At 43.7% G+C, this 27,500-nt stretch overlaps 3 protein-coding genes across 5 annotated transcripts in view; 1 reads left to right on the top strand and 2 right to left on the bottom strand.

The window, feature by feature from the left end:
* The window catches only part of aadat (aminoadipate aminotransferase), a 24,808-nt gene extending 8,454 nt beyond the window's left edge, over window positions 1-16,354 (bottom strand). Inside the window, exons 1-8 of one of the 2 annotated variants that reach the window (XM_080859773.1) lie at window positions 16,265-16,354; window positions 12,841-12,912; window positions 12,392-12,560; window positions 11,348-11,480; window positions 8,030-8,104; window positions 2,682-2,891; window positions 2,324-2,389; window positions 447-529 (exon numbers count right to left, since the gene is read on the bottom strand). In XM_080859773.1, the coding sequence (XP_080715899.1) occupies window positions 447-529; window positions 2,324-2,389; window positions 2,682-2,891; window positions 8,030-8,104; window positions 11,348-11,480; window positions 12,392-12,560; window positions 12,841-12,907 (803 nt within the window). In that variant the 5' untranslated portion in view covers window positions 12,908-12,912; window positions 16,265-16,354. Of the gene's footprint in view, window positions 1-446; window positions 530-2,323; window positions 2,390-2,681; window positions 2,892-8,029; window positions 8,105-11,347; window positions 11,481-12,391; window positions 12,561-12,840; window positions 12,913-15,672; window positions 15,729-16,264 lie in introns of those variants that run through there. The other variant, XM_080859772.1, reaches the window with a different exon arrangement.
* A 121-nt stretch (window positions 16,355-16,475) lies between these two features.
* On the top strand, window positions 16,476-24,357 carry ino80b (INO80 complex subunit B). 2 transcript variants are annotated; one of them, XM_080859775.1, is made up of 7 exons: window positions 16,477-16,538; window positions 16,708-16,793; window positions 17,480-17,531; window positions 18,042-18,234; window positions 20,034-20,191; window positions 21,831-22,000; window positions 23,163-24,357. In XM_080859775.1, exons 3-7 carry the CDS (start codon window positions 17,486-17,488, stop codon window positions 23,649-23,651), a joined length of 1,056 nt encoding a protein of 351 aa, XP_080715901.1. In that variant the 5' UTR covers window positions 16,477-16,538; window positions 16,708-16,793; window positions 17,480-17,485; the 3' UTR covers window positions 23,652-24,357. The 2 variants fall into 2 exon arrangements, with proteins under 2 accessions (XP_080715900.1, XP_080715901.1); XM_080859774.1 differs by having other exon boundaries at window positions 16,476-16,793.
* A 2,972-nt stretch (window positions 24,358-27,329) lies between these two features.
* Window positions 27,330-27,500, bottom strand: part of intu (inturned planar cell polarity protein) — a gene marked incomplete at both ends in the record, with an annotated part of 30,159 nt that continues 29,988 nt past the window's right edge. The window contains one exon of the mRNA XM_080859811.1: window positions 27,330-27,441. Within this exon, the coding sequence (XP_080715937.1) occupies window positions 27,330-27,441 (112 nt within the window). The remainder of the gene's footprint in view (window positions 27,442-27,500) is intronic.

Genomic DNA, 27,500 nt, shown 5'->3' with positions numbered 1-27,500 from the left:
GCGTCGGTGCAGGGAGCGAAACCCTGCTAATTCAATTAGGTCCTGAGGGAACACAAATGCAACTGGTGGGCCGTGACTCCTGACACCTACGCTAGTGCACGAGGAGCACACACACGCACAGTTACAGGAAGGATAGTGCCATGGCAACAGAGTCATCATTCAGCTAGTGTGGGACACCAGTGTATCAGTGTAAGGGGCGTAAACAAAGATGTATGGATGACGAGGAACACACACCTACATGATGATGCATTCTGAGGGAATTGAATAACAACAAAATGTTATATTTAGTAGGAAGTGGGTCTGAAATAATGTTTGTTTTTTACTCGGTTCTTTTCTAAATCGTGTCTGGGTTTATCCTCTCTCTGTGTGTCATCCCCTTCAGATTGAGCTGCCTTAGTGACTAATCCCCATAACACAGTCACCCTGACAACCCCTGGAGTGCTCACCCAGACGACAGGATCTTGGAGAAGGAGTCGGTGCGGATGATGCGGCCATCAACGTCCATGGACAGGAAGGTGGGTGCCCAGGGCTGTAAGACAAACCACAGTGAGCCACAATCACCTTAGCAATGAAGTCACTACTGTGAGTCACAATCACCTTAGCAATGAAGTCACTACTGTGAGTCACAATCACCTTAGCAATGAAGTCACTACTGTCACAATCACCTCAGCAATGAAGTCACTACTGTGAGTCACAATCACCTTAGCAATGAAGTCACTACTGTGAGTCACAATCACCTTAGCAATGAAGTCACTACTGTCACAATCACCTCAGCAATGAAGTCACTACTGTGAGTCACAATCACCTTAGCAATGAAGTCACTACTGTCACAATCACCTCAGCAATGAAGTCACTACTGTGAGTCACAATCACCTTAGCAATGAAGTCACTACTGTCACAATCACCTCAGCAATGAAGTCACTACTGTGAGTCACAATCACCTTAGCAATGAACTCACTACTGTCACAATCACCTTAGCAATGAAGTCACTACTGTGAGTCACAATCACCTTAGCAATGAACTCACTACTGTCACAATCACCTTAGCAATGAAGTCACTACTGTGAGTCACAATCACCTTAGCAATGAACTCACTACTGTCACAATCACCTCAGCAATGAAGTCACTACTGTGAGACACAATCACCTTAGCAATGAACTCACTACTGTGAGTCACAATCACCTTAGCAATGAACTCACTACTGTCACAATCACCTTAGCAATGAACTCACTACTGTGAGACACAATCACCTCAGCAATGAAGTCATTACTGTGAGACACAATCACCTCAGCAATGAAGTCATTACTGTGAGACACAATCACCTCAGCAATGGAGTCATTACTGTGAGACACAATCACCTCAGCAATGAAGTCATTACTATTACTCATTCACACACAGGGATTGTAGCCCAAGGCTTGAAAATTAACTACATGTTATTACCCCACAGCGCCACCAACTTTTGACTGGAACTAACTTCTATGACGCTAACTACAACACACAACTAAAACAAGTCCAACGATTTAAGAAACAGGTGGCTATGAAGCGAACCACGCTAATTCACTGGCAGTTCAATGATTATTTGAGAGGGGCTATTTATGGTATTCTTGACAAAACTCAAAATTGACAGACATAACAACAACAACGGTTGATTCTAGGCCACACTGGTGGCTACATCCAGATCCCAGTCATGATGCTATAAAACGTGAAACTAAATAGAACATAATCAGTTCAGTAAAACAATCGTGATCCATTTAGTCGATGTTCGACAGAAGGAACAAGACTCCCAGCTAAACTCTATAACCTGTGCAAACAAGCGCCTGAAGGTTAGCATGTACCTACTAGCACGGCACTATACGGCAACACACATAATATTACTGAGAAGCCTGAGGAACCAATACATTGAAAGTCCAGGGGACACTGTTTGCGTAGACATTCGGCTATGTCATGTTTGCCTCCCTCTACAGTGAGTTTATTATCGCTTAGGGCTTAAATGTCTGCATTAGTTTTTATGTGTGGGTCTTTTTGTCTGTCCGTTTGTTTGTGTTTGAATGTGTGGGTCTTTTTGTCTGTCTGTTTGTTTGTGTTTGTATGTGTGGGTCTTTTTGTCTGTCCGTTTGTTTGTGTTTGTATGTGTGGGTCTTCTGTCTGAGGTGTTCTACGCAGACTCAGTTTGTGTTCCTTTTAAACGGTCATCCAAAAGGGACCTGAAGCAATCTGTACTGCTTATTGTCCACTTCGGTGTCCCTGTCCTGCCCCTGCTCTGTCCCTGACCCAATGGAGTGAAGTGAGTGAACACAAGGCCAAGTGGAGAGGGTCTTGAGTACCTTCTGAAACTGCAAGAAGTAATAGGGGTCATCCTCCACGATGAGGAGGTCATACTTGCTGGCCAGCTGCAAAAAATGAATAAATAGAAAGAAACCTGATAAATTGATAACATCAGACCTCCTAAAAACATCTCTCACACACACACACACACACACACACACACACACACACACACACACTTCACCATAACTATTCATGGGGGTGTGCAATCCAATCCTACACCTTTTTTGTCCCTCCTTTTCTTTCTTTCCTCTCAATTCAATATTTAAGGTAAGGCCAAACCACACATTTTAATTAAGACCTCCCTCCCCCCAAAACCCCTCTTCTCTCTCTTCCTCCTCCTCTCCCCCTCCTGACCTCGTAGACCCGCTGCTTGCGCTCGGTGGTCATGGAGGCTCCAGTGGGGTTGCCCCCGTTGGGGATGGTGTACAGCACCCTGGGCAGGCTGCTGCCGGGCTTGCGGGCGTCCGACGGGTCCCAGCGAGACAGGATCTCCTGCAGGCCCTCTGGGATCATGCCGTGTTGGTCGCTGGGAACGTTGATGAGGTTACAGCCCAGCGGCTGGAGCTGGGGATGGGAAGGAGACGATGGATGGAATAGGGAGAGACATCATGGATACCATATGGAGAAGGAAACACAAATAGATAGACTGACTGTGGTAGAGAATGAGTCACCTTAACATAAATTGTACGATAAGAATAACCTACAATCTAAATAAAAACGCACACCACCTGACAATAGTTTAGTTCGGTAAAACTAACTTAAAGCAGATATTTATGTCAAAACGGATTTGATTTGTTTTTTGATTGACTGAACTGAATGCTGGATTTGAAGATTTGAAAGTGACAGAGCAGAAAGATATGTCTGTTCATGGGGAGAGAGTGGGAGGAGCAAATGTGACACATATAAGAAGTGTGAAGAAAGAGAAAGAGAGGGACACAGAAAGAGCGAGAGAAAGAGAGAGAGTGGGACAAAGATAGAGAGCGAAAGAAAGAGCGAGAGACAGAGAGAATCATAGAGAGAGAGACAGAGAGAGCGAGCGAGCTGGGCAGGAGAGTAAGAGCAGGGACAGAGAGAGAGAGACAGAGAGAGAGAGGGACAGAGAGAGAGAGAGAGAGAGAGAGGGACAGAGAGAGAGAGGGACAGAGAGAGAGAGAGAGAGAGAGAGAGGGACAGAGAGAGAGAGGGACAGAGAGAGAGAGAGAGAGAGACAGAAGGAGAGAGATAGAGGGAGAGAGAGAGAGAGAGAGAGAGAGAGAGACAGAGGGAGAGAGATAGAGAGAGAGAGAGAGACAGAGAGAGAGACAGAGAGAGAGAGCGAGCTGGGCAGGAGAGTAAGAGCAGGGACAGAGAGAGAGAGACAGAGAGAGAGAGGGACAGAGAGAGAGAGAGAGAGAGAGAGAGAGGGACAGAGAGAGACCATCACATTTATGGATCAAACTCTCAAAAGAGCTCACTTTCTCCGATCATGACACATATTTATGTGCCTTGTACATTCCTCCCTATGAATCACCATACTACTCCGAAACCTCATTTGAAAACTTAAAATCAGAAATTATTGCATTTCAATCAACTGGTAAAATCCTCCTAATGGGAGACCTAAACGCACGAACTGGTAACGAATTAGATTTTACTGACCCAGCTGGCCTTAAATATATTGATACCCTCCAACAAAACACCATTGTGAGTACACATAGACTGACCTTTGATAACATTCTAAATAAACATGGCAAGGAACTTTTAATAATTTGCAAAGACCTTGGCCTTTACATTGTCAACGGCAGAACAAGGGGTGACTCTCTGGGCAAGTTCACCTACTGTTCATCCCTGGGAAGCAGTGTGGTGGACTACGCAATATCTGATTTAGACCCAAGCCAAATTAACAACTTCATGGTGATGCCACAGCTGCCTTTGTCTGACCATAGCCACATTACTATCAGTCTTAAAAAAGAACCTAACAGCCTTCAACCAAAAACAACACCAGCCTTACACCCACTCCCTGCAAAATATGCATGGAGTAATGAAAATGCAGAACAATACATAACGCAACTAAACTCCATCCAAGTTGAAAATATGATTTACTCCTTCCTTTTCACCAAATTTGAAAACAGCAGGGAGGACATCAATTTAGCAGCCGAACAAATGACAGAAATACTATTAACTGCAGCTAAAAGGTCATTAAAAAAAGTCAAACACACCACTACCAAAAACAAGAATTCAAACAAAAACAGATGGTTCGACAAAGACTGTAAAAAATTGCGAAAAGAAGTGAGACTAAGTTCAAACAATAAACACAGAAATCCTGCAAATCAAGAACTTCGAACACAATATCTTAACACCCTTCAGAAATACACAAAAAAAATGACCATATACATGCCCAACTCAAAGAAATGGAGGATGCTTTAGATCATAACTCCTTCTGGGAACACTGGAATAAGTTTGATAAAACTAGAAAAGAAAAAGTCATCCCATTAGTTGATGGTAGAAAATGGACAGAACATTTTGCAAAATTGTACAAAAAGGGTAACCTAAATTCTGAGCAAAAAACCTTAAAATCTCAGTTAGGAAAACTTGAAGAGACAGAAAAGGACAGGCTAAATCAATTAGATACCACTATAACATCATCAGAATTGAACTTAAAATTAAAATCCCTCAAGAACAAAAAATCATGTGATCTTCATGGAGTGTATAACCAAATGCTGAAACACAGCACTCCCAAATTTAGAGAGGCAACTTTGAAATTATTAAATTTAATCCTTGCCTCAGGCCACTTTCCAGAAAAATGGAAGGTGAGCCACATCACACCAATTCATAAAAAAGGTGACAAACTTAATCCTAATAACTATAGAGGCATCTCACAGGGAAGCAATTTAGGGAAAGTATTCTGTGGTATCCTGAACAACAGAATAACAACATTTACCCAGAACAATAATATAATAAATTCATCCCAGATAGGCTTTTCTCAAAACAACAGAACAACTGACCATATATACACCTTGCACACACTCATAGAGGAACACGTACAAAATGTTAAAAAAGGTAAAATATTTGGCTGCTTCATTGACTTTAGCAAAGCTTTCGACTCAGTATGGCATGACGGACTTATGTTGAAGTTAATTGATAGTGGAATTGGGGGCAAAACGTATGACATCATCAAAGATATGTATAAAGACAATAAATGCTGTGTAAAAATTCACAACGGACTAACAGATTATTTTGAGCAGACAAAAGGAGTTCGACAAGGCTGTTGCTTAAGTCCAACCTTATTCAATATATATATAAATGGTTTGGCCACAACAATTGAAAGATCTTCATCCCAAGGTCTTAAACTTTTACACAAAGAAATTAAATGCCTGCTTTTTGCCGACGATCTCCTACTACTCTCCCCTAGTGCAGAGGCGCTTCAGGAAAGTCTAAATATTGTAAACGAATACAGTCTTACATGGGCCCTTCCAATTAACCTGGATAAATCAAAAATCATTGTATTCCAAAAAAGACACTCAAAACACAATAATAATTACAGCTTCACAATAGGCGAAGAAAAACTGGAACAAGTTAAAAAATATTGTTACTTAGGACTAATGATATCTTCAACTGGACTTTTTGATGTCGCAATAACTGATCTAACGGAAAAGGCAAGAAAAACCTATTACATGCTCAGGAAATCCCTACTAAAATATAACCCCCCCATAAAACTCTGGCTGAAACTCTTCGATACAATACTTAAACCTATACTGCTGTATGGAAGTGAAGTTTGGGGAACCAAATTTAAAAATAAATTCGACTCATGGGACAAAAGCCCCCCCGAAGTATTCCATTTGGAATTCTGTAAAAACATATTAGGTGTAAACAGAAGTTCCCCCAACATAGCATGTAGAGCAGAGTTGGGAAGATACCCACTCCTTCTTGACACTCAAAAGAGAGCAGCTAAATTCTGGAACCATCTTCAAACATGCAAGCCAGACAGGCACCACCACACTGCTGCCCAACTGAGGGATGAACACCCAGAGAGAGACCCCTACAACTACCTTGTTCAAAAACATGGGCTCAGCACGAAAGACATTAGCATTGCCTCTAGGCTTAGAAACTTAAAAGAAAGCAATACAGAATATTATATGAAATGCTGGAAGAACCAAATTAAAGAGTCCAGCAAATTAAATGTTTATAGAACATTAAAAAAGGAATACAAATTGGCACCATACCTTACCCAAATCAAAAATTATAAACAAAGAATTATTTTGACAAAAAACAGGCTCAGCGACCATAGTCTCGCAGTGGAGAAGGGGCGGCACAGACAATGCTGGGTGGCTCCAGAAGGGAGACTATGCGTCCACTGTAATATGAACGCTGTCGAAAATGAGCCTCATTTTCTTACGGAATGTGCAAAGTACCAAAATATAAGAAATGCATATTTCAACCAATTTGAAAACATCCACCCTGGTTTCATGAACCTAGATAACCAACAGAAACTGCCATTCCTCCTGGGGGAAATTGAGACATGTATCTTTTTGGCTTCTGAATATGTGCAGTCCTGCCACATCCTCCGTGAGCAGGCCATATCACCTATAAACATAGGCCTGAACTCATAGTTTTTTTGTTTGCTTGTTTTTTATCTATTCTTATCTATTACTGTATATGTTTTTTTTTTTTTTTTTTTTATTATTATTCTTTATGTAATTATTATAATTAATGAATTGTAATGACTACTTTTTTATGTATCTATTCGTTTTACTTGGTATTTACATAATTTATCTGTTCCTGCATTACCAATTCTTATTTTTACTATTGTTATTATTATATTGTTATTATTATTAGTGCTTTGGCAACAGTGTATTGTACATTCATGCCAATAAAGCCATTTGAATTGAATTGAATTGAATTGAGAGAGGGACAGAGAGAGAGAGAGAGAGAGAGAGGGACAGAGAGAGAGAGGGACAGAGAGAGAGAGAGAGAGAGAGGGACAGAGAGAGAGAGGGACAGAGAGAGAGAGAGAGAGAGAGAGAGAGAGAGAGAGAGAGAGAGCTGGGCAGGAGAGTAAGAGCAGGGACAGAGAGAGAGAGACAGAGAGAGAGAGGGACAGAGAGAGAGAGAGAGAGAGAGAGAGAGAGAGGGACAGAGAGAGAGAGGGACAGAGAGAGAGAGAGAGAGAGAGAGGGACAGAGAGAGAGAGGGACAGAGAGAGAGAGAGAGAGAGAGAGAGAGAGAGAGAGAGACAGAAGGAGAGAGATAGAGGGAGAGAGAGAGAGAGAGAGAGAGAGAGAGACAGAGGGAGAGAGATAGAGAGAGAGAGAGACAGAGAGAGAGACAGAGAGAGAGAGCGAGCTGGGCAGGAGAGTAAGAGCAGGGACAGAGAGAGAGAGACAGAGAGAGAGAGGGACAGAGAGAGAGAGAGAGAGAGAGAGAGAGACAGAAGGAGAGAGATAGAGGGAGAGAGAGAGAGAGAGAGAGAGAGAGACAGAGGGAGAGAGATAGAGAGAGAGAGAGACAGAGAGAGAGACAGAGAGAGAGAGCGAGCTGGGCAGGAGAGTAAGAGCAGGGACAGAGAGAGAGAGACAGAGAGAGAGAGGGACAGAGAGAGAGAGACAGAGAGACAGAGACAGAGGGAGAGAGGGACAGAGAGAGAGAGGGACAGAGAGACAGAGAGAGAGAGAGAGAGCTGGGCAGGAGAGGAGGAGAAGCAGGATGCCATGAATAATGTGTCCTACCGCTGCCAGCGTGCCGGAGTATGTGGGCGCGTCCAGCAGAACGTTGTCTCCAGGATTCACCAGCATCTCAAACACCTTCGAGAGACAAGAGACGCAACATTACAAACATCTTCAAACAACAGAGACGTGACTTTTCAAACAATCAACACTGGAAGTGTGTGTCTACTCCATTTAAACTGATCCCTGATCAGGGGCAGATAAGAGTTAACTCTGGAGCTGTACTGGTCTGATCAGGGGCAGATAAGAGTTAACTCTGGAGCTGTACTGGTCTGATCAGGGGCAGATAAGAGTTAACTCTGGAGCTGTACTGGTCTGATCAGGGGCAGATAAGAGTTAACTCTGGAGCTGTACTGGTCTGATCAGGGGCAGATAAGAGTTAACTCTGGAGCTGTACTGGTCTGATCAGGGGCAGATAAGAGTTAACTCTGGAGCTGTACTGGTCTGATCAGGGGCATATAAGAGTTAACTCTGGAGCTGTACTGGTCTGATCAGGGGCAGATAAGAGTTAACTCTGGAGCTGTACTGGTCTGATCAGGGGCATATAAGAGTTAACTCTGGAGCTGTACTGGTCTGATCAGGGGCAGATAAGAGTTAACTCTGGAGCTGTACTGGTCTGATCAGGGGCAGATAAGAGTTAACTCTGGAGCTGTACTGGTCTGATCAGGGGCAGATAAGAGTTAACTCTGGAGCTGTACTGGTCTGATAAGGGGCAGATAAGAGCTGTACTGGTCTGATCAGGGGCAGATAAGAGCTGTACTGGTCTGATCAGGGGCAGATAAGAGCTGTACTGGTCTGATCAGGGGCAGATAAGAGCTGTACTGGTCTGATCAGGGGCAGATAAGATCTGTACTGGTCTGATCAGGGGCAGATAAGAGCTATACTGGTCTGATCAGGGGCAGATAAGAGCTATACTGGTCTGATCAGGGGCAGATAAGAGCTGTACTGGTCTGATCAGGGGCAGATAAGAGTTAACTCTGGAGCTGTACTGGTCTGATCAGGGGCAGATAAGAGTTAACTCTGGAGCTGTACTGGTCTGATCAGGGGCAGATAAGAGTTAACTCTGGAGCTGTACTGGTCTGATCAGGGGCAGATAAGAGTTAACTCTGGAGCTGTACTGGTCTGATCAGGGGCAGATAAGAGTTAACTCTGGAGCTGTACTGGTCTGATCAGGGGCAGATAAGAGTTAACTCTGGAGCTGTACTGGTCTGATCAGGGGCAGATAAGAGTTAACTCTGGAGCTGTACTGGTCTGATCAGGGGCAGATAAGAGTTAACTCTGGAGCTGTACTGGTCTGATCAGGGGCAGATAAGAGTTAACTCTGGAGCTGTACTGGTCTGATCAGGGGCAGATAAGAGTTAACTCTGGAGCTGTACTGGTCTGATCAGGGGCAGATAAGAGTTAACTCTGGAGCTGTACTGGTCTGATCAGGGGCAGATAAGAGTTAACTCTGGAGCTGTACTGGTCTGATCAGGGGCAGATAAGAGTTAACTCTGGAGCTGTACTGGTCTGATCAGGGGCAGATAAGAGTTAACTCTGGAGCTGTACTGGTCAGATCAGGGGCAGATAAGAGTTAACTCTGGAGCTGTACTGGTCTGATCAGGGGCAGATAAGAGTTAACTCTGGAGCTGTACTGGTCTGATAAGGGGCAGATAAGAGTTAACTCTGGAGCTGTACTGGTCTGATCAGGGGCAGATAAGAGTTAACTCTGGAGCTGTACTGGTCTGATCAGGGGCAGATAAGAGTTAACTCTGGAGCTGTACTGGTCTGATAAGGGGCAGATAAGAGTTAACTCTGGAGCTGTACTGGTCTGATCAGGGGCAGATAAGAGTTAACTCTGGAGCTGTACTGGTCTGATCAGGGGCAGATAAGAGTTAACTCTGGAGCTGTACTGGTCTGATCAGGGGCAGATAAGAGTTAACTCTGGAGCTGTACTGGTCTGATAAGGGGCAGAGGGATTCACACCAGATTAGGAGGAGGCTACTTTCTGTTTAGGCTCCAAGACATGAGTGAGACAGAGAGCAGAGAGCCGAGGCTCATTGAGGGAGACATGAGTGAGACAGAGAGACATGAGTGAGACAGAGATCCGAGGCTCATTGAGAGAGACATGAGTGAGACAGAGAGACATGAGTGAGACAGAGAGCAGAGGCTCATTGAGAGAGACATGAGTGAGACAGAGAGACATGAGTGAGACAGAGAGACATGAGTGAGACAGAGATCCGAGGCTCATTGAGAGAGACATGCAAATAAAGACGGGGGGAAAGGTTGGGGACAGGAAGAGTGAGAGAGAGAGAAAGAGAGAGAGAGAGAGAGAGAGAGAGTATATGACAGAAAAGGAGAGAGCTTTTCTGCAGATGACTGCTGGTCTTTATATGAGTCACAGACACATAGTAGGTGTGGGTGTCAATGTGTAGAGATCCTTGTGTGAGCATATACATACATCCCTCTCTACCTCTCCCTCTCTCTCTCTCCCTCTCTCTCCCCCCCCCCTCTCTCTCTCTCTCTCTCTTTCCCCCTCTCTCTCGGCCTGTCTCTCTCTCTGTCTGTCTCTCTCTCTCTCAAGGGCTTTTTATCTCAAGTTGCCTCTTTGTGGTATAAAGGAGGACATGGAGGGAGAAAAGGGAGAGCTGAGCCGTGACTGTGTGCCTGTGTGTGAGACATCATACACACATGTGAAGTGACTGACACCAAATTAGAAAGCAGGGATGGGCATGTGCATGTGGACAGTACTGCATGCCTGAATGTGTGTGTGTGACTTACATAGAGAAGTTTCCACCTTCTGGCATGTATGTGTGCTTGTGTGTGTGTGTGTGTGTGTGTGTGTGTGTGTGTGTGTGTGTGCGAGGCCCACGGAAACTTCCACCTTTTGGCATGTGTGTGTCTATGTGTATGTATGTGACTTACATACAGAAACGTTTACCTTCTGGTGTGTGTGTGTGTGTGTGTGTGTGTGTGTGTGTGCATTCTTGTGTTTGAAACGTACACAGAAACTAACACACAGAAACGTCCACCTTCTGGTATGTGTGTGTGTGTGTGTGTGTGCGCGTGTGCGTGTGATTGTGTGTCTGTGTGTGTTTGTGCATTTATGTGTGTGTGAAACTTACACACAGAAACTTCCACCTTGTGCGTTTGTGCGTGCATCTGTGTGTGCGTGTGCGCGCGCATGTGTGTGCGTTCGTGCGTGTAGGTGTGTGTTAGTGCGTACGTGTGTGTGTGTGTGTGCGTACGTGTGTGTGTGTGTGTGTGTGCGTGCGTACGCGCGCATGTGTGCGTACGTGTGTGTGTGCGCGCGTGTATGTGTGCGTGCGTGTATGTGTGTACCTTGCACAGGCCCTCCTGACTGCCAGTGGTTACACACAGCTCCATCTGGCCTCTCTCGGGGCTGTAGCCTGCAGTGGGGGGGTTGTGCAGGTTCTTCTGCAGCTCCTTCATCCACGAGACCAGCTCTGGGATGCTGCACACACACACCAGGGTTAGAGTTCTTCTGCAGCCCCTTCATCCACGAGACCAGTGCTGGGATGCTACACACACACACACACACACACACACACACACACACAGGGATGCTGCAAGCAGGCAGGGAGGGAGGGAGGGCAAACTACTCTCAGCACAGTTATAATGTTTTTGTACTATTACCTATATTTATTATTACTGTTTATGATTGTTGTATATATATATTGTTTTATCAATACATTTTAGTTAATACTGATGTTAAGAGAAGTATTATTACATCAAAATTATCTTTATAATTTGTATCATTATAAGTTCCATTATTTTGTCCTGTTTTCGTTCTCTTTAGATCCCCACTACAAGTCACTATCATCATCATTATAATGAATTCCAATTACATGTTCACTGCTATTCATCTCAATCATCATACAGTATTCATCACCATCACTAGCATCGTCGTTGATTATCATCCACCTCACCATCACCACCTCCATCATCATTAGTCATTCTCCTTATAATGATATCATACATGTTCATGATGTCATAGTTCATAATGATATCAACATCAGTCATTATCATCATTACTGTCATCCCTGTAGTTGTCATTGCAACAGATTTACTGCAAACCTGTGGGGGCGCTGTGAGCTGCAAATCTTTACCATTACACAGCACTAACCACATCAACACGCTCATACGCATTCATTACACAGCACTGACTACTTCAGGTAACAAGTCTGTTTTGCTTCCATAAACCAATTCAGTGTCCAATGTAATTGTACAACAGGGAACTATTCTGAGGAAAGAAAATAATTAGTGAGCTCTCATTTTGCTCAGGTTGACCTACCAGCCTCTAAATTGCTCATGCAGATCATGACCACCCAAATAAATAACACAAATTTCAGTTTGCACACTAACCCATAAGATCCAGAGTACTGCAGTGCCCTCTTCATTGTGGTCTCGTCAAACACCAATGGTTCCCCATTCTTCACTCGGATCGTGGCAGACTGGAAAGGGAAGGTGTTAGGGTTTGGAGCCCCGCCTGCGAGGGAGATGAGTGATGGTGGAGAACGCTGTTGCAACTCCGCTGCAGATAGTTTAAGGTAGAGAGAGTGAGAGAGAGAGAGAGAGAGAGAGAGGGATGGAGGGAGAGAGAGAGCGAGTAAGAGAGACAGCTTGTGTGTTATGAGTGGCTTCCGTTTGTCAGTGAATAATCTGTTTCACCCGTTTGTAACACTTCACAGAATGATTGGGGGGGGGGATGAACATTTCACTTGCATGCATGCTAAGGACCTGATGGTCTAAATCACCAGACTATTGCATCTGTACAGAGCATGACACACAAATGTGACTGAGCTGTGGCTTACTTAGCATACGGATTGCAGAAGGTTTCCGGGCTGCGCTGACAGCTGTTAAAAAACGTGAATAGTTCATGGTTCCTAGGAAGAAAAGCATACTGCTGTTATGTAAAGTTATGTGAAGTACAGCATTAACACCAACCCCATTAAGTAAGGGATAATGTATTGTCCGGAGGTCATTATCCAAAAATAAATCCCGACGGGGCAAACAGCACCCCGATGTGCAGCGTAATAATACATTAACCCGCTTAATAAACAGTTACTTGCCAAAATACCTATTTTTAATGATTTTGTTGCCATTTGTGATTTCTGCTAAGAAAAAAAAAAAGTTCCTCAAGCAAATAGAACTTTTAAGTTTCAGGTGTCGCGTAGCAACCCATTACTTGCTGACTTCAAATTACAATGAGTCTGTTACGTTAAATGACCGGACTACTTGGCGGAATGATATGAAAGATGTGAATTAGAAGCACAAAACCCGTTGCCAATGACAGTGGTTAATATCTTTTTGCAGAGGTGAATATCAGGAAAGATTCACCGGCGGATGTTGGGATGGCCCATTCAAATCAACGGTACTTTTTGGAACATTCTGAAGAGCCGTATAATAAGTGTTTGTATTTCAGAACACTTATTGCTATGTGTTTGTATTTCATATCACTTATTGATATGTGTATGTGTACAAGAACAGTACGAACAGCTAAAACAGCAGGCACACATGAACCTGACGTGAACATGAACATTGACATATGATGAACAGAGGGTTTAAATACACAGGACTCTGAGACACAACAGGCTGAGAGGGCGAGAACAGAAGGACAAAGGGGTAAGGAAAGCACATGGAACAAACTGATTCATACTAAAACCCCCTTTTTAAATCATAGATCAGTGCAAGTAGTTATCAAATATCATTAGAATAGTGGTTTTCAACTGGTTTTGTCCCAGGGACCACCATTCTGACTAGAAAGTAATTTACGGCCCACAGATGCGAGCATGTTTGTAACCGCCACGCCCCCTCCCCCTGCACAGATATTCTGCCAATAACACTTAAATATGTGAACTTATCAGGGTACATTGCTAGCCGCCGCCACGCCCCCTCCCCTGCACATATATTCTGCCTATAACCCCTGAATATGTTCAGCTATCAGGGTAGATCACTAACCACCGCCGCCACGCCCCTGCGCACATATTCTGCCTGTAGCACTTGTCAGTGTAATCTGGAAATGTCTTGAAATATCAAAAAGAATGGTGAACTGATCAACATAGGCTCATGTTGCGGAACCCTGCAATGGCGTCATGGACCACCAGGGGGCCACGGACCCCCAGTTGAAAACCCCTGCATTAGAAGAATATGAGTGAGTTTTTCACCCAAAACAACAGTTACACAGTGAGTAGATTTATCAGACATTTGAAATGTTTTGATTTTCACAACGTTTTAGTTATACACAGGAACATACTGTACGTTCAATGTCTTGTACTATTTGTTGGGGACTTCCCACAGCGGCCAATCCTCTCACTGTCACAACCATAGATCATGTGCTGCAAGATACAACAATAACACAGCACTGGCTGGAGACAGCTGGAACCCGCGCCACATGTTGTACATGAGATTTGTAAAGGAGAGGCACTCCTTTACAGCACAACATGCACTCTCTGTAGCCCACAAGTGCTAAACATAACTACATAAAACCTGAGCAGCAGGATACAGCATCAATAAGGCTGCTTAAGTGAGCATTTTACTGGGGCTTTCAAGCGGGCATCTTCCTACATCAGTGTTTCGTTTAATTAGGCCCACAACACCCCCAGAAGGCTCATCAGCGGTGTTCATCTTCCTTCTTCTTCTCTGGAGCTCTGCTCTCCTAAACTAAAATGAGTGGTGTTCTTCAAATAAGATTTGGTTTTGGATGCTTAAAATGTTATGCAGGGCTTGATAGTAAATGTTGTGATTTGTCACGTTGTGAATTGACACATGGCACATTGACACATGTGACTGACTGATGGACAAACCAAAGCGGGCATTCTTTGCATCTTCCCATGAATAGTTTTTTTTTTTTGGTTTGTGTATGGCTTATGAACAAAAACTAGGCCGTTTTTGTGATACTCAATTGATATTTGCTGGCATGTGACTTTTTGTAGTATTTTGTTATAATTTCATCCTGTACTTGTACACATTTAGTAGTCCCAAATTAGTAGATCTACTTTAACTCCTAGTTTGGAGTTCACTGCTCCCCTACACTACTTATTGGCTTGTGAATTGAACCACAAACCTTACAGAGGACACTCCTTGCTATTATACTAATGGCCTCTAGGTGCTTTGTGGAGGGTTACACAAAAAACACATTGTCAAAACACCTTCAGGGTTGTGAGTAGTAGGGTTGTTTTATTTTGGCCTTCTGAGTGTTCAGAAGTACGACTAAGATGAGGAATCACATTATTTCCAACTAGCGGTTGCAAGGTATACACAGGCTGAACGAAAGTGTTATGTGACATGAAAAATACGCAGCGTCAGGAGTCTGTTGCCACCAGTTCAACTGTTGCTTAACTTAGTTAACTGGCTACATCGTTTGCAACAATCCAATCGGGTGCTCACCCGAGGCTTACTCCAACAAATCTGACTTGACTTGAAATCCAACTGACTTGAACATTATGTTCAAGTACGCATCTCATACAATGCTAGATTCTGCAATGTTTGTTTAGGTATGAACACGTGTTGACAGGCTTGTGCTACATGCAGTTGTACAACGAAACTTGAGGACTGCATTTGGGACTGGGCATAAACAGCCAGTTCATTCAGTTAAGGGCCACTTTTTCAGTAGGTAAACAGTCGGCAACATTCACATGACTGACCTTGCTTATCTTCGCTTAGCAGCAGCCTGCGATGCTATTGCCTTGTCGTGTATTTCTTTTCACCAGTGACGTAAGTGCCGACCGCCATACATAGTATAGATAGACTCCTCATTGGCTGTTTGGGGTCCATAGATGTATTTATGGTTGGGTCGCGATAAACGTGGCCGCCATATTGCACCGGATTCGGAACCACCTGGCCAGTAAACTAACGCAAGAACGGTGGAGCTGCGGTTTTAATAAAACGCACTTTAGCGTTTACATTTCTCAACCAATTTCATTGAGTCTTTTTTATATTCAAGGGTGTATGATCGACGTGAAGTTCCCCAAAAAGTTTTGTCTCCAAGTTTTGTTACTTTGAATCTCGATAGTAAGGCTATAATGGCCATAGACATATGATAATCGCTGCTAGACGTTCACTTTTCTTGTGCTCCCACAGCTCGTGCACTTTGAAAATATTAAGAAGAAATCGAAATAGTGCTTCTTTAGCAACTAATTATTGATCATCATTGAGAGAAATAGAACAAAATCTGCAAATAGCCTACAAATCAAATAGTGAGACTGGCAATACTCGGGCGCCTAAATAACGACTGACCTTCCTTATCTTCTTTGCTTAGCAGGTGCCTGCGATCATAGACATATCTATGCCTGCGATTCTATTGCCTTGTCGTGTATTTCCTTTCACCAGTAAACTAATACTAAGAGCCGACCACTACTAAAAGGACACAATTTCCCAGAAATCGTAGCGACGGCAATTTGTTTACATCACATCCACAACAATCCTGGCTGCTGGGCATCAAGCTAGTAGTAGCTAACAGCCCACAACGAGGATTTTGCGACACACGTACTATAGTTGTAAATTACCAGAGGTACTGTATTTATTTTCAGAACACCATATAGTTATGAACGGTAAAAGTGTGGCAGGTGTAATAATATGATCTTTCCTCCAATACAGCGGAGCAGTAACGTTAATAATGGAATTACAAAGTCGTATCCTTGCTAGCTATTCCGCTAAATAAAATTAACGTTGCCATTTAGTCAGGAGTCTTTGACAACTTCATTCAAGCTGGTTCGCCGTCAAAAAGCATCACCGTTCACATACACGCCGCTGAGGCTTTTGAAATGTAAGTCTTTAAACTAGATATGTTGATATAGTGAATAGTTCTTGTAAAGCAAACGCCAAACTGGCTAGTTAGCCAGTTAGCTAATTCTACTTAGCAGGCTGGGCCCAGTTATCATTTACCACTTCGCGGCCCGTTTAACGTTAAAGGCACCCAGTGCAACTTTCGAGGCTTAAAAATAAAAATTCAATTTCTAGTCTTTTTTACACGTAGTAAGTTTCAATAACTCCATACCATTACATACCGACATTCAAGCAGCAAAGATGAGACGTCATTGTGTGGTGAGAACTGATAGAAAATCGATAACAACAACAATCGCCGCCATTTTCTTTATTTTTTGTAACCTACAATAAATAAAGCAGGCTTCCAGTCAATGGAAAAATGGCTTCTCCCCACCCGCGATTGTTGTTGTTTACGATTTTCTATCAGTTCTCACCACACAACGACGTCTCATCTTTGCTCCATGAATGTCCATATGTAATGGTATGGAGTTATTGAAACTTACTACGTGTAAAAAAGACTAGAAATTGAATGTTTATTTTTCATTGAATGTTTACATAAAGTTGCACTGGGTGCCTTTAACATAGTTGCTATGTACAATGTAATTTTTTACTGAAGTAATTGACTCTGTGTTATTTTTTTCAATCAATAAGTCGTTCAGTAACAGTTGAATTATACCCCATGCACAGCTGTCAATGGGGAAGAGGAAGGACATGATGATCCATCCACGGTACCTAATAGGTAAGTATATTTTTAAAGTGTAAAGTGCAGATTCATCAGGTTATGTCATTATTTATCTGGTTTATCTGACAGTGTCAGTACCGTCAGTAATTGATAAGACACTGCTTATAAGAGCAAGAAATCCGTGTTCTCCTACATGTTTGATGAAGTGAATGTATCAAGTTGTTGATGCACAGCTCATCTGTATTCAACATCTTGATGTTCTGTATTTTATTTACAAGATTATTCAATATACATTATTTCCCCTACCTCTTTGAGTGGTTCCTTTGTGATACCAGTACAAACAACAAGAGTGTGTGTACTTACCACCAGATGGTTACATTTTGGGACCACATACACACTCAAAATATTGGACTGCACCAGTAATCAGGGGCGATTGGCCAGGTTTTGTCTTGTTTGCAGTCCTATGACCAGCCAGACAACCTTGAGACGAAAGATAAAACAAAGTTCAAGTGTGTTTTGGGTGAAGTAAAAATGTTTCCCACTGTTGTTGTACTCCTTGTCCCCAAGGTGACCGGAATGAGCTTGGGGTTTATAACGCCCATCGGAAGAAGCACAAGAAGCACAAGAAGCACAAGAAGAAGCACCACCGCGAGGAGAGCTTTTCCCCCGACGATTCAGACTCCGGTCTGCCCATAATCATCAAACCCCCACAACTGAAGCTGAAGATTAAACTGGGAGGACAGACACTGGGCACTAAAAGGTGAGAAAGGGAGTCTCAATGCAATGACTCTATTTCAGCCTAAACATTGGCACTGATCATGTTAAGTAACACTGAGCACTGAAGTGACAGACATTGTCTATATTTTCCAAATAGGTCTTTGTTGTCACTGTTGATGGAAAATAGCACTGCGTTATATGCATATATCAGAGGAGGTTCTTCCATTGAGGAAACGGAGGAAGAACCTCCCCAAACTTTTTGAGAAATGTATTTTTGTAATTGAACTGACTAAACTCAAATTAAAACTAAAATTCAGTTTGATATCAGTATTTAATACTATGAATATTATAATTTGTTTCCCTGAGTTAAAATAACATTAGCACCCCCTATCGTAACAAGAAAATTACTGCACGGAGGACGTCCTCCCTTTGGCTCCCATTGAGATCAATGTAATCTGTCTCTGATACTGGCGGTTCGTGGGGCTCATTCACTTACATTGCCCAGGGGAGGAAAGACCTCCCTAGCGTCTGAGTTTGGGCCAAATCGCTTAACCAATAAACAACGGATTTGGCGTTGGAGGGAGGGGATTCGACTTTAATACCATTGCAGAAGGATATCGATAACACGTCACCCTTAAAGATTGTTGTAGAAAGATGGCAAATAAAGAGGATGTGCAATGGAAAACGAAGATATTGTTCATGTTTTATTGAACAAACCGTTTCATTCATTGAGCTACAAAGAGAAGGTTAGTATCAAAACAACAGGGAAACCTGTTCCAAATATCCAAGTCACTAAACCCAATGGTAAAACAAACCGCTGCCGTTAATGCTAACTGGTATGCGAAATACTTATATACTTACACTGGTACCAAAAAAAAACAATCGGCTGTACTGTTTTGTTTTTAAATCGTTCATACGCCTATTGTTAGTCTGACTGTTCACGTTCAGCTGACATTCTGAATGGAAATTGTTAATGAATGTTTCAGAACGCGATGTGTTTCGTATCTATTCTAATTAGCCTACACATTGATCAACATTCTGAAACATCCATTAACATCCACATTTGCCACAAACAATGTTAGGCTAACAGCCCATGTTAATAGTTCTGAAATAATGTTCTCTTACTTGTTGCCTTTGTAACTTGTTGTTTAATATTGTGGAAAGGATGTTAGTGAATGATTCAGAGCATTTTAAATGGCATCACTTTTGGTCTTGTGTCTTAATTTTTCTTAAAACAATTGCAGCTGAAAATAAAATTAGTCAAATAATAACCAATAGTTTGAGTAATTGAGGGGGAAAATAGGCCAAATGGTAAGCCCAAAATTTAGAATGTAGTTTTTTAAATCAAGAGTAGGCCTGATTTGACTAATTGGCTTTGCATCATTTCCTTCTGGCCTTGTCTAGTCCAAAGACATGCTGCCCACCAGCTTTTTAAGTACAATGGTGCCACACTGGTGGCTTTGTATCAATTGTATCCCTGCCTGCTATTTTGTAGTACTGTAGTCCACAAAAACACCCTGAAACAACTTGTATCTCACATACTTATGCCACTAACGGAATAAGCAGGCCAATGGCAACCAGGCGCACAGTCCTTCCTCCCTAACTTTAAAAACCACCAGCCGCCACTGGCATATATATACACGCGAAGTAGTCAAAGGTACCTAATACCTGTGTAGAGATCACCAATTTCGTGTTAATTTCTTATGTCTTGGGGATAGACGTAAATATCACAACTGCAATCAGCAACATACAACTTATGGTGTATGTGTAATGAAGCACTTGTGTCTGTATATTGGTCATGATTTAATAATGTGTGTGTGTGTGTGTGTTTTGTGTGGTCAGTGTGCCAACCTTCAGTGTAGTCTCAGAAGCTCCTCGTTCTCCTTCTCCACTGATGATAGTTGATGATGACGATGAAGACGACGATGATGACGACGACGACGAAGATGAGGATGAACCCTCAGAGGGAGTCCCCATTGAGCAGTACAAGGCCTGGTTAGGTGTGTGTGTGTGTGTGTATATATGTATGTATGTGTGTCTGTGTGTGTGTTTGTGTGTATACATTACATCATTGTAACAGTGATTTTAGTCAATGACTAGTGGTGGTAGTGGCCTACTCCATCAGCTGAATGACTAGTGGTGGTAGTAACTTACTCCATCAGCTGAATGACTAGGTGTAGTAACTTACTCCATCAGCTGAATGACTAGTGGTGGTAGTAACTTACTCCATCAGCTGAATGACTAGTGGTGTAGTGGCTTACTCCATCAGCTGAATGACTAGTGGTGTAGTGGCGTACTCCATCAGCTGAATGACTAGTGGTGTAGTGGCGTACTCCATCAGCTGAATGACTAGTGGTGTAGTGGCTTACTCCATCAGCTGAATGACTAGTGGTGGTAGTGGCTTACTCCATCATCTGAATGACTAGTGGTGGTAGTAACTTACTCCATCAGCTGAATGACTAGTGGTGTAGTGGCGTACTCCATCAGCTGAATGACTAGTGGTGTTAGTGGCTTACTCCATCATCTGAATGACTAGTGGTGGTAGTGGCGTACTCCATCAGCTGAATGACTAGTGGTGGTAGTAACTTACTCCATCAGCTGAATGACTAGTGGTGTTAGTGGCTTACTCCATCAGCTGAATGACTAGTGGTGTATTCTAAACCTGATTGTTCAAATCCTTGATCGTGATTGGCTAAAAGCCGTTGTAAAATCCAGCATTACCTTACAATTTGACCTGATTACATTCCATATTACTGCGCAGCGAATGGCAAGGCATTCATATAGCGCATTTCATACCCAGTGTTCCATCTGGCTGTTGCGTTGCTTCAAGGGTTGCGTGGCAACGATTTATTTAGGAACTATAATTTTAAGTGGCGGAAGAATGACAATTTATCATTAAACTATTGTTTCTTAAATTTAATTGTCTTTATTTATGAAACCATATCAAATATGTGTAGTAACAGGTTTAGAAAAGCAATAAGCCCCGCGAGTCCGTGCTTTGCGCTGATTTTAGAACAGGTAAGGGGGTTTAACGGCACTCCGCTTCGCGTCGTGCCTAACAACTCCCTTACCTGTTCTAAAATCAGCGCAAAGCACGGCCTCTTGGGGCTTATTGCTTAAGTAACTTACTCCATCAGCTGAATGACTAGTGGTGTAGTGGCGTACTCCATCAGCTGAATGACTAGTGGTGTTAGTGGCTTACTCCATCAGCTGAATGACTAGTGGTGGTAGTAACTTACTCCATCAGCTGAATGACTAGTGGTGTTAGTGGCTTACTCCATCATCTGAATGACTAGTGGTGGTAGTAACTTACTCCATCAGCTGAATGACTAGTGGTGTAGTGGCGTACTCCATCAGCTGAATGACTAGTGGTGGTAGTGGCTTACTCCATCAGCTGAATGAAAGGAGACCATGTGACCTTGACCTTTTGACCTGTCTATTCCTGCATCTCTGTGTTCCTTCTGTTCACATCTCCAGGTCATGCCCGTCTCCTAACCCCTCCACCCTCCTGGTTTTGTCTCGTTTATTTAAGTCACAATGACCGTGCACAGCATATATACACCATATTGGTTTATTTTTGTTGTTGTTGTTGTTGTTGCTGTTGTTAATGCTCTGTGTCCCCTCTCTCCTGGTCCCTAGATGAGGACAGTAACCTGGAGCCGTCGTCTCTGGGGGAGATGGACTCAGGCATCCTGCTGGGGCCGGTGGACGAGGAGGAGCGCTGGCTGGAGGCCCTGGAGAAAGGGGAGCTGGACGACAACGGAGAGCTCAAGAAGGAGATCGACGAGTCGCTGCTCACTGCCAGACAGGTAGGTGGCAGTCACCCCCGCAGGCAGGCAGTCAGTCAGTCACGCAGGCACGCAGGCAGGCAGGCAGGCAGTCAGTCACGCAGGCAGGCAGGCACGCACGCAGGCAGGCAGGCATTCAGACACCTTCAGGTTTTTTCACATTTTATTATGTTGCAGCCGAATGCTAAAATCGTTTACATTTTTCCCTCATCAGTCGACACTCGACACCCCATAATGACAAAGGGAAACGGTTTTGTAGAATTTTGTTCAAATTCATTAAAAAGGAATGAATTGGAACGATTATAGCATGAGGCTACAACAGAACAAAATAGGAAACTGGACACACAGGTCTAACTTGGATCTATATACTCTCTGAATGCACTGGAAACACAGGTCTAACTTGGATCTAAACAACTTTCTCTCTCTACTCTACCTTGGTAGAACAGTTATCAACACCAAGTGCACATTCACCGTTGTGGGTGTACATGCCGTTTAAAAAAGTGTACTGTGCATAGAATGTAAATATAGTGTGTGTTTGTGCCCACACTCGAGCAGTTGTCATCTAGTACTGTGTAGTCAATATGTGTGTGTACCCACACTCAAGCAGTTCATCTAGTACTGTGTAGTCAATATGTGTGTGTACCCACACTCAAGCGGCTGTCATCTGGTAATGTGTAGTCTATATGTGTGTGTGTGTGTGTGTGTGTTCACCCACACTCAAGTAGTCGTCTATCTAATATTGCATAGTTTATGTGTGTATAATGTGCAGGTGTGTGTGTGTGCCCCTTCAGAAAAGCTCTCCTGCACAAGCAGCAGTGCCAGCCTTTGATTGTGTGTGTGTGTATAATGTGTGTGTGTATTTATAATGTGTGTGTGTGTGTGTGGGTGTGTGTGTGTCCGTCCCTTCAGAAAGCTCTCCTGCACAAGCAGCAGATTCAGCCTCTGACTGTGTGTGTGTGTATAATGTAGGTGTGTGTGTGTGTGTGTGTGTGTGTGTAATATGTTTGTGTGTTTATAATGTGTGTGTGTGTGTGTGTGTCCATCCCTTCAGAAAGCTCTCCTGCACAAGCAGCAGATTCAGCCTCTGACTGTGTGTGTGTGTATAATGTAGGTGTGGGTGTGTGTATAATATGTTTGTGTGTTTATAATGTGTGTGTGTGTGTGTGTGTGTGTGTCCCTTCAGAAAGCTCTCCTGCACAAGCAGCAGATTCAGCCTCTGCTAGAGCTGCCCATTGGGCTGCAGGTGAAGGAGCCCACGGCGGAGATGCTGCGCAAGCGTGAGGAGCGCGCTCGCCAGCGCCGCCTGCAGGCCGCACGCAAGGCCGAGGAGAGCAAGAACCAGACCATCGAGCGGCTCACCAAGACCAGCAACAAGGCCAAGGTCCGCAGCGGTGTCCGTGGCGACAGGGAGCGGCGTGCCAAGCAGGCGCTGGTGCCAACAGTGCGCTACCGAAGCTCCATCACCGAGGGCGCTAGCATCTCCTTCCCTGTGGGCGTGCCAGCGCCCGAGCCGGCGCCACCGCGACCGGCGCCACCACTGAGGGCAAGCTGCGCCGTGGACGGGTGCCACAACCCCAAGAGGTACTCGTGCTCCAAGACGGGAGTCCCACTGTGTAGCCTGGAGTGCTACAACAAGAACCTGCAGCTGCAGGTGCCACAGCTCGTGGCCTAGAGTGTGTGTGGGAATTTGAGAGACGGTGGGTGAACTGTGTGTTTGTGTGAGTGTGTGTGTGTTTGTTTGTGTTTTTCAACGAAGGAACCAGTGGCCTGATATCTTTATGTGTGTGTGTGTGTGTGTGTGTGTGTGTGTGTAGACAGTGAGCCAGTTGCCTGAAACTAGCATATTGTAGAACAATTCAGATGTGTGTGTGTAACTGAGAATAAGGATGCGATAATAGGAGTGTGTGCCTTTACCTGGAAGTATGTGGTTGCTCTGCTAACGTCTCTTTTGTGTGTGTTGTGGTGAGAGGAGAATTAAGATTCCCTTTTCTCGTGTGTGTGTGTGTGTGTGTGTGTAAGGTGCGCCCGTCTGTGCGTGTCTGTTGTCAGGAAGTCTGCTGTCTGTGTCTGTACATTCACTCTGAACCAGAGTGCAAATCACAGAATTTATTTATAGCTGTGGTATGGCATTTTTGGCCATGTATTTTTTTTCTTCTAATTATTATCCTGGCGTCACAATTATGTATGAGATGCAATTCATTTCCTGTTTTGCCAACTTACCTGGCAGGCAAACCAAGTGTATTTATTTTCCGTTTTGAAATGCAGTGGGAGATTTCTGCATGAAACCTCAAAGATAAGTCACGAAAATAAGCTTATTTTTGTTAAAAAAAGAAAAAACCTAAATAAAAATTGAGAGCGAAACAAAGAATCTGTGAATACTTTGTGTCCCTGTCTTCACCCTGAAATGTGTTGTCTCCCTTCTTCCACATGAGGAAAGTGTGATCCACACTCACAGTTACTTCCTGTATATTCACAAACACCACATGTTTTTCAGTACACCAGTACTCGTGCTACACGTTTAGAACAAGGGGGTGCTGGAATAAAGCGCTGACAAATGCAGCATGTTGAGATCACTGGGTGGTAGGCACAGCATCTTCATCCTCACTGGGTGGTAGTCACAGCATCTACAGCTTCACTGGGTGGTAGTCACGGCAACTACATCCTCACAGGTTGGTAGTCACGGCAACTACATCCTCACCTGGTGGTAGTCACACAGCATCCACATCCTCACTGTGTGGTAGCCACACAGCATCCACATCCTCACTGGGTGGTAGTCACGGCAACTACACTCACCTAGTGGTAGTCACGGCATCTACACCCTGATTGGGTGGTAGTCACAGCAACTACATCCTAAACCTGGTGGTAGTCACAGCAACTACATCCTAAACCTGGTGGTAGTCACGGCATCTGCATCCTGATTGGGTGGTAGTCACGGCAAATACATCTTCACCGGGTGGTAGTCACAGTATCTACATCCTCACTGGTCTACAGGCATGTGAACAGATATACCCACATGTCAAAGTGATTATAAACTCTTCAGACTCAATGTGAGACTCTTGTCTCTCGTGTCCTTCATGATAAAGAGTGTTGGAAAATGTCTTCATAAAATACAATATAAACTTGCCTTGACTTCCAAGATGCCAGCTGTGTGATGAGACCTCACTTTTTGACTTTTAAATGCCACTTTCACTGACAGACCAGAAAACCCCCTTTTTTTGGTTCAACTGTACAGTCAAAAAATATATATATTTACTTCTAGACAAAGGACTGTCATGCTCATTGTCCCAAGGTTGTGCGCTCTGCTGCTGTTGCCATGATACCCAACAAACAGATGTGCGAGACAGATTTTATTTATTTATTAGGAGATAAGAAATTAGAAAAGTTGTTTCCAATGTTCATAAAAATAATCATGATAAATATGGTATAGAAATATCTTAAGTCCCTTTGAAGAATACAACTGGAGTTCTACTCCATGCAAGGCCACTGAAACGGCAGACGGACGCTGAGGCACTGGTTCAACTGTACCCAATGTCAAAACAGTCGGAATAATAACAAAGCCCGTATCTTTGTCTATTCTTGGTTGAAGGGATTTTGAGTGCAGATGAATGCTTTTGGTGTGGGAGAGGGGGGTCGACTCCCTGTTGAAGCTTTTGGTGTGGGAGAGGGAACTACGCCCTGTTGAAGCTTTTGGTGTGGGAGAGGGAACGACTCCCTGTTGAAGCTTTTGGTGTGGTAGAGGGGATTGACGCCCTGTTGACACTCACAGGCTACATGTGTCTGCCATTGGCTAGAACCCCATACAGAAGAAGCTGAGTTAGCATAAACGTTGTGCTGATACACACATGTTATATATTTAGGACCTTTTTTCTTCCGTTTCTGACTCACACACACAGACTGAAAAGAATCTGACATCCACAAAAAAAGAACACAAATCCTGACACAAAAACACAACAATAACCCACATAAACCAAAATGACTCTTCTAGCAGCCATTTTCTGCATGATGGCAGAAAAAGTGGTTAGTGGTTTTCCAGCCTCTCTGAATTCTTGCTTTTCCCATGATAAATGCTGCATGAACAGCGTTACTACACAATCCTATTGGTACGACATCAACTCTATTGACCTACAAGACAGAAACATGTACTTGCTGACCAAGCTGAAACCGTATCAGGAACAGAGTGCCCTGATTGCAGTGGGAGCGAGCCAAATGTAAACATCATAATAAGAGTTGGCAGACAGGCTTACTCTGCCAGGCCCTGGATTCAGTTTTTTTTCCACTTCATTATGTTACCTCACTCACTCTGGGCCGACATCCTGCACAAACACAACCACATCAACGTGTTCATTCATATGGATCCATTTCTTCGTTAAAACACACAGCTATGTCTGAAACCAACATGTGTTTTCCACGTATAATTAACACCTTATCACCATGTAGGTCAAGAGAGTGCGTCTTCCTGATGTGGTGGCCAAAGAGCTACATCATGCATGCTGTTTTTCCCTGGCATGTTGGAAATCAGACTGAAATGCATTTGGCATAGTCACCGCTCCTATAACATTTTTCTGCTGGTCAACTTCGGAAAACAAACCAAGTGAGTAAACTGACTAGAGGAATCTTGTATCCATCTTATCTTCCACATCTCCTCTCCTCTCCTCTCCTCTCCTCTCCCCTCTTTCTCTCCTCTCCTCTCTCTCCCTCCTCCTTTCTCTTTCCCTCTCCTCTCCTCTCCTCTCCTCTCTCTCTCCCTCAGTCCCTGTAGCAGTCCCTGAGTCTGTGCGTAATAGACCACACTGCTGAGGTGATTAGTAAAGACTGATGGCTCTAGATGGTCTTTTCTCAAGGCCTGAGCGTCGACTGAATGACTGCAAAAGAAATGTCTTTCCTGCTCAATCCAACTCATCGCACTGGTCTAAGAATGGATACTGAGAACCAATTAATAGTTGAACACAGCTTCCGAATCCATGTTTGGACCCAGTGCTAAAACCATGTTTGGACCCAGGGCTAGAACCATGTTTGGACCCAGGGCTAGAACCATGTTTGGACCCAGGGCTAGAACCATGTTTGGACCCAGGGCCTAAAACCATGTTTGGACCCATGCCATGAGATGTCCTGCATCACATGTAGAGTCTGGCTGAAGTCCAAGCTTCTGCGATCATTGAAGTTTCATCACTGCTCTTTGGTCTTGAGATCATGTGGAGAGGAGATGAGACCTTGGTAGTCTGATCTGATGACATTACTCTCCAATCAGACAAAGGCTATGCTTGAGGGAGGTTTTGTGTGTGTGTGTGTGTGTGTGTGTGTGTGTGTGTGTGTGTGTGTGTGTGTGTGTGTGTGTGTGTGTTAGGCTGTATCATAAGGCAAGGCCAAAGGATAGTCTGAAGGCCATCTCCACGGGAACCTCGGGTACTGAGTCATGGAAACACACGTAGAACTCCTGAGGGATGGGTTCAAGGAGCATTCGCCTGTAACACACACACACACACACACACACACACACACACACACACACACACACACACAC

The sequence above is a fragment of the Sprattus sprattus genome (genome assembly GCF_963457725.1).
Source record: "Sprattus sprattus genome assembly, chromosome: 21".
Taxonomy (NCBI): Eukaryota; Metazoa; Chordata; class Actinopteri; order Clupeiformes; family Clupeidae; genus Sprattus; species Sprattus sprattus.
The sequence above is the reverse complement of the archived record's forward strand: the minus strand, read 5'-3'. Positions and strand labels throughout refer to the sequence as shown.